The sequence below is a fragment of the Lottia gigantea genome (assembly GCF_000327385.1).
Source record: "Lottia gigantea unplaced genomic scaffold LOTGIsca_27, whole genome shotgun sequence".
Lineage (NCBI taxonomy): Eukaryota > Metazoa > Mollusca > Gastropoda > Lottiidae > Lottia > Lottia gigantea.
In genome coordinates, this window is record NW_008708846.1 from 1,304,549 (window position 1) to 1,312,256 (window position 7,708).

General features: G+C 32.2%; 2 protein-coding genes across 2 annotated transcripts in view; both read left to right on the forward strand.

Annotated features, from left to right (window-relative positions):
* LOTGIDRAFT_161030 (hypothetical protein) overlaps positions 1–4,314 on the forward strand; it is a gene marked incomplete at both ends in the record, with an annotated part of 20,552 nt that extends 16,238 nt beyond the window's left edge. Inside the window, one exon of the mRNA XM_009056272.1 lies at positions 3,381–4,314. Within this exon, the coding sequence (XP_009054520.1) occupies positions 3,381–4,314 (934 nt within the window). The remainder of the gene's footprint in view (positions 1–3,380) is intronic.
* A 1,203-nt stretch (positions 4,315–5,517) lies between these two features.
* Positions 5,518–6,490, forward strand: LOTGIDRAFT_161031 (hypothetical protein; the record flags this gene model as incomplete). The annotated part of the gene is made up of 2 exons (XM_009056273.1): positions 5,518–5,541; positions 5,807–6,490. The coding sequence occupies 2 exons, from the start codon at positions 5,518–5,520 to the stop codon at positions 6,488–6,490; spliced, it is 708 nt and encodes a 235-aa protein (XP_009054521.1).
* Positions 6,491–7,708: the final 1,218 nt, after the last annotated feature.

Consider the following 7,708-nt stretch of genomic DNA (forward strand, 5'->3'; position numbering starts at 1 on the left):
CACTTTATTTAGAAATTAGGATTTAGGGTGTTGATATTGGGTTTTCTTCTGTTCTTATTCTGATCTGAAATTAGAAAAAATAAGTATAGTATCTGTTATGTACTGATTGTTTTTAGTTTACTATGAACAATATTATCATTTAAGTTCTTATTTTTTGAATATGCAACTATCATTTTCTGCTTGTAGACATGGGGGAATTTCTCTTGAAGTCTAGTGGGCATGAACTATCTTGCTTGCTCGATTGCTGGTTGTATTAAACGGGACAACAAAGGGTGCTATGCCTACATTATGATGAATATTTAGTCCTATAGGTCTTTCTGTATTCAATGTCTCAATCCAATGGGCCTCCCTAGATTGACGGAATTTGGTAGTTTCATCTTTGGGCAAGTCAATTTCTATACGCTCAATTGGGATTAGGGTGAGATCGTCTATTGAATGGTCGTCGAGGTTGAAATGATTAGAAACAGGCTTGTCTTTCTTTAATTTGATGTCTGACCTATGAGCATTAAAGCGAGTTCGTAAATTATTCTTAGTTTCTCCTACATATTGTTTGGGGCATTTCTTGCATGAAATTAAATATATTACATTCGAATGTTCACATGTTAGATGTTCCTGGATCGGTTACCTTTTATTCGTAGAGTTGCTTACAAAATAATGAGTTTCTGATATAAAGAGACATGTTTTGCATCTACTGGACAAACATGGAGCACTTCTTAAACCTGGAGGTACTTCGGCATAAAGTCTGTTTTTAGCTGCTATCTGTGCTAAGATGGAATTTTTTATGTTTCGTAAAAATCGTTTAGAGTACCCACACTCTTTCAGTTTTGAGAAAACAATCGTACAGGCTTGGTTGAAATCAGAAGATCTTGTACAAATTCGATGAAATCGTAAAACTTGTGACTTAATTATACGAGAAAAGGTATGATTTGGGTGAAAGGAGCTCTTGTGCAAGAGTTGATGAGTATCAGTTTCTTTGAAATACACTTTAATATCCAGTTTATTTGTTTCTGCCATGGAATCTCCCTTAAAGACAGTGGTATCGAGAAAGTCTATGCTTTTGTCACTCACGTTTGCGGTTAGTTTGATAGAAGGATGGTGGTTGTTCAGAATTCCAAAGAATTCCCAAAACTGTTCGATAGAATAAGTCCAAACCATAAAAATGTCATCCAAAAAGCGTCCGTAAAAAAGTGGGTCAAATGGACAGAGGGGCCACACCTCACGTTCCCACTCTGCCATGAAAAGGTTTGCGTACGAAGGGGCGAATCGTTTGCCCATTGCTGTCCCTGAAGTTTGTAAATATGTTTTATCATTAAATGTGAAATCGTTTCGACTAAGACAAATCTCTAAAACCTGTAGAATTGCATCGTCGAGTCTGTTTGGATCTGGGTTTCTATTAAAAGCTTTACGAACTGCCGTTAAACCAGTAGTGTTATCAATATTGGTATACATAGAAGAAACGTCGATAGAAATTAAATAGCATTAGAGGGAACTCGAAGATTTTTTAATTTATTGACAAAATCGGTTGTGTCTTTAAGGTAGGCGTGATGTTGACATGCTAGAGGTAATAAGAAATAATCTATGTATTCTGACACTGCATATGACTCACTACCACAGTCAGATATAATCGGGCGGCCTTTAGGGATTTTATTCGAGATAAACCACTCCTTGGTTGTATTCTTATGGATTTTAGGCAAAGTGTACCAATGTCTCTTGCGACAATCAGGTTTGGCAGACAGATAGTCATATTGTTTCTGTTTGAGATAACTAGTTTTGACTAAATCGGCAAGAATATTGTTAATCATGTTAGCAGTTTCTTTGAAAATTGGTTTCGGTAAAATGGCATAATGATTATTCAGTTGATTCTTTGTTCTGAAACGTAATCCTTCCTATTCAGAATGACGCAACATGAACCTTTGTCACTCTTTTTAATAACAATGCTATTGTCTTTCTTAAGTAAGTTTAAAGCTTCACGTTCTACTCGTGTGAGATTAGGCTTTTCGTGTGTTATGGAAAGAAGCAGAAAATTGCGAAAACTTGCCAAACTTCTTACAAAAAACTTCAAAATTTGTCGTTTCCAATTTCAAAATTAGTTGGAATGATTTCAAATATTAAACATGGTTTAAGAAATAATCCAGAGGAGGAAACATTTAGGAAATAAGGTGATTTAATTGCCATAAATCACTGAATCAATATAAAACCAACAAACATGTGAAACCAACACAGTCACGATGATTTGTCATATTATAGGCTAGCACGTGCTGTGTAGTATAAGGCAAACGACTTCTATTATTAGAAACGGTCTTCTTAGGACCGTTTTGAAACATATATGGTAGAAGTTGTAACGTGACAATATTCTAGCTGCGAGCTAGTCTGTATTGATTTATCATTACTACTATTACTTTAAATTCAGTGTTCAACTGATTACTCATGTAATTATATGTCGTTGTTAACGTGAAGTACAAACTTCTATTTATAGAACGGTCCTAAGAAGGCCGTTTTGGTGAGAATGTATTTATATGACATAAGTTAATACGTAACGAGTTTTGTATTGATTTATACAAACTTCTATTTATAGAACGGTCCTAAGAAGACGAAGAGCATAATTTTACCTACAGTGGGGATGGGTTTTTATCTGCGTTGATGTCTCTTATGCCAAAAGTGGCGACTTTGTTACAAAATACAAGGACCTCATTTCATTAGGCGCCAAAGCCGTTTCTTCTTTAGGTCTGGCCGCACATACCATTTCAAAAGTAGTATATGAGTAAACTCCCAAAAAAGACCTAAATTCCCTACATTTCATAAATTATTACAGCAAAACATCCTACATTTCATAAAACATCCTACATTTCATAAATTCTTACATTAAAAAAGACCAAAAAACACCTTCAATCAATTTCCTACATTCCATCAAAAATAGCATATTAAAAATACCCTTATATGAAAATAACATCTGGTTTTAAAATAATGTAGAAGGGAGATAACTCTTTTTTGGAAAATTTCTACTCAATTTTTAAACCTTAAAAATGGCAAATAAAATACTAGGTCCAATCTTTAGATTATACGATCCGATTCGTTATTCGTTTAACAAGAAAAAAGAGGATTATATTATTATCTCACCGACTGTTGGTTCTAAATCCCAATTGAATGATGGTGGTATTCATTATCGAATTGGTTACTTCTTTCCGACGCTTATTTCAGATACGATTTCAAAATAAAAGATGGAACTCAGAATCAAGTTCCTCAAACTAATACAACGTTAGAAAACAATTTTTCATCTTTATTTAGCGAGATGGTTTTGGAAGCTGGTTCAAATCCGATAGAAACCATTAAACACCCTGGGGAATTTGACACAATGTTGAAGACAGTTTTATATTCTAAAGATTTCGATTCAGTCTCGGGTTGGATACCCGATGTTGTGTTTTAAAAGAACCGGTAAGAAATCTTGCAAATGATGCCGATTTAGCTGGAGTGAGAGTTGTTGCTCGAAACACAATAGAAAGAGTAGCGCGAGCAGCTAATCATGGATTCGAAAAACGAGTACTTCAGTACAATAATATTGTTGAGAATAATAGGTGGGGTAATTACGTTAATTGGAAATTATATCCTTTATTCGGTCTGTTGGAACATAGAAAAGTTTCCATAGGGTTACCATATAAAATTCATCTACAAAGAGAAATCAACGATGATAAGTTATTCTTTGGAGAGAATGGTTCAGATGCAAAATTAGAAATAACGAATCTCCAACTTTTCATACCCGTAATAACACCATCAATTGAAGTAGAAACGAGAATATTCAACTCGTTAACTAAAGATATTGAAATAGCTTTTCTTCATCGTAATACGGTAGGTAGCATGACTTTAACTGGAGAATCCACTACGTGGCCAATCACTAACACTATTAAACCAGCAAGATATTTAATAGTTGGTTTCAAGAACTTACCAGATTCTCAAACGAATAACAATAATGTCTTTAGAGTGGCAATGAACCAAACTCAAGATCCTTTAATCCATAAAGTTCAAGTAAGGTTAAACAACGATAATTATCCTAACCAACCATTAACAATTAATCCAACCACAAAGGATTATAATGAATTGTATAGAAACTATAAAAATATGTGTGAATTATTTGGAAATCTACCTCAGTTTGAATATGTAGATTTTGCACTTAATCATCAAATCTTCTGTTTTGATTTATCAGCTCACCAAGAAGATCTTTTCAAAACAGGAGTGAACATAAATATTCACATTGAAAAAAACACAAGGAGATGTAACAGGTTATTGTTTACTTTTGGAAAAAGCAAAACATTTAATTAAAATAGCAGATAGAAGAATGATAAGAATTGGGTAAAAAATACACCCTTAAAAATGAAAGTAGAAACTTTAGTTATGAAAATAATAGAAGCTGTTGAAACAGATTCCCCAACTGTAATAACTTTCAACGGTAAAAAAATCAGCATAACTAGAAAAAATATTGATAAATACAAAAATTGTAAAGTCAGAGACGATATAGATTTAGAAGGAATTGATACAAATGTAAAAAAAAGGTGGATTTATATTTTCCCTACCTTTAATGTTTGCTGGTATTACTGCGGCGACTACAGTGGCTGGTGCTACAGCAGGTGGAGTAAGCGTTGCCAACGAAAAGAAAGCCGCTGCTGCAAAGTAAGCAGCTATGGAAAAAAAGGTTCAGGAGTGGGAGATATGATTAGGCACAATGAAAGAATTTGGAAAAAGATTTAGTGAAGAAACCAAGAAAACTGTTTAAACAAGGATTAAACAAATTAGTAGATACTATTGACACAGGAGAAATCAAAGTCAAACATAAGGGCAATGGAATATTTTTTAAAAAATATACACACTGGAGAAGGAATATATCTTTCAAAGTATAAAGGAGAAGGAGTGATTTTTTGGAACAAATTAAAATAATAAAAAATGGGCAAAAAATTTAATCATTCAGAAATATTTCCTAATAACCCAATGCTCATGTGTATATGCGGTAGTTCCGGTTCTGGAAAAATACATCTCACTTTTAACATGTTGACAACACCAAACCTTTTAGATTTCGATTCTTTGTATATCTACACAACAACACCTGAGCAATCGTATTATCAATTTCTCAAAGCTTTAGAATATCTACTAAAGAAAGATGTTCAAGATCTATTTCAATATTACGAAGAAAACGAAGATGAAGTGGAAATAAAAGATATCATAGATAACTACATCGAAGGAAAGAATCCAACGGATATTAAAGTTTTTCTTATAATATAATAATTATAATTGTCTAATATTGATAGCAAACGAAAGAACTTAATATTGTTTAACGACTGCATAGCGCACAGAAATCAAGCTGTTCAACAAGAATTCTTCACGAAAGGCAGGCATCACAACTGTCACTGCATATACCAATCTTTTTACGGGATGGATTCTATGTTCATTTGAAAAAATGCAAATTGTTTTTTATTATTTGAATTAAACGATAGATATTTATCTCAAATCATTCAGTCGATAAATCACGGAATGGACAGAGATGCATTTAAAAAGGTTTGTAAAGCTCAATGGAAAAACCCAGATGATCATGGATATATATTCGTTAATACTAGATAACCTGCGGGTGAAAGAGTTATGACAGACATTTGTTAAATTTTATTTTTTTAAAAATGAGTAGCGATTGGAATAATATTTTAAAAAGAAATAAAGAATATATCAAAGCTCAGAATAAAATAAAGACCAAAATAACAGATTACAACAACTCGGATTAACGGAAAATCTACAAACTCTATTTCAACCCATATTAAAATCTCAAGAGGACATTAAAAAGAAATTAGAACCTAAACAAATTCAACAACCACCGTTTCCTTCTTCTCATCAAATAGAATATCCCATTGAATATGATGGAATTATAATTAGGACATTAGATGATATAAATCATTATTTTTCAAACCCTGACCCAGATTTACCAAAGAGCATTTCGTCAATCGTTGATAATCAAGGTTTATTGTTTAATGGATATAGAATAAGATTTGAAAAATTTTACCCTTTATTCAAAATCGATACAAAAGACTTTACATTTACAACAACAGATTTAATGAATGGTGGGGATTCTGATATTGCCGATCGCAAGGATTTAGTAGAATACTTAAAATTTCTACATCTAATTAAAAAGACAGGACCCAACACAAAAAGATTACAAGCAGTTGAAACATATTTAAATAAATATGAAGAGGATGTAGATGATTATGGAGAAAATTATCCACCAATCATACAAGAAATAGATGAATTCGAAGATATGGTATGTGGACAAGGTATGACGTTTTTATCTGATAATAATGAAGAATTGCTTAATAGATTACGAGTAATATTAGCGGCAATGAAGGAAGGACATCGATCACACAGACAATATACTGAAGTAAATTATATATTAAAAAGACTCCTAGAAAAAGGTATCATAGATAAAAATGATTATAAAAGCGTGATTAAAAATGTCAAATAAAGAACAACTATTCGTCATCACCTCAAATAAATCAGACATTAAATTGTCTCTAGATTATGAGTACGAACTCGATCGCAATCAAGAATATGAATTGGGATTAAAGTATTTCTCTGTTTACAATTCCATTAGAAATATCAACGAAAAAATAATCAAATAAAAATATCAACAGATAACGGAGTTACATTCAAAACCATACGTTTACTACCAGGAAGCTACGAATACATAGCCATTAACGAATACCTATCTGAATATGGAGGAAGTGTTAATGGTAAAAACAATATTGAATTCGAAGGTAATTTGAATCTGAACAAAATAAAATTGATATTAAGAAATAATATTAGATTTGAGTTGATTTCAACGTAGAAAATTCATTGAATACGTTACTACGATTTGATAAACGAGTATACACCCAATCCACTTTAGCACCACAAAAAGCTAATATCGAGAATGATATCGATGTGATAAATATACATTGCAATTTGATAAACGGTGGATTTTTCAATAAATACAAACGTCAGATTATTTACAGTCTTCCAACATTCAATGTACCGATAGGATATAGAATTATAGAGAAACCATTTCAAACGACGTATTTACCACTTAATTCCTATATGATTAAAGATATAAATCTGGAAATCAAAGATGGTAAAAATAGGTTTATAGATTTTGGTAACGAGGAAATTGTTATTCAACTTCATTTAAAACAAAAAAAATTAACACTCTTCTTAAATAGTAAGGTAATCGAAATTATCAAATTCGTAGGTTTCATCCAAGCACATCTCCTCTTTATCACTGTAAGGATACACGATTCTTTATGAGATTCAGATAACTTCCATATTATTTAGTTTGTTTTTCATTAGGAATAACTATTCCATCAGTAAAACTCTTCCCCAATGGTTTATCAAATTCATTCGTTACGTCATGTCCACTAGCTAATTGAATATAATCCTCTACCTTAATGTTATTTCGGGTAAAGGGAGGGTTTGATTCTCCCAAATGTACATGCCTAGGGTGGAGCAGACACTTTATTTAGAAATTAGGATTAAGGGTCTTGATATTGGGTTTTCTTCTGTTCTTATTCTGATCTGAAATTAGAAAAAATAACTCGCCCGATGGGCGAGAAGTATAGTATCTGTTATGTACTGATTGTTTTTAGTTTACTATGAACAATATTATCATTTAAGTTCTTATTTTTTGAATATGCAACTATCATTTTCT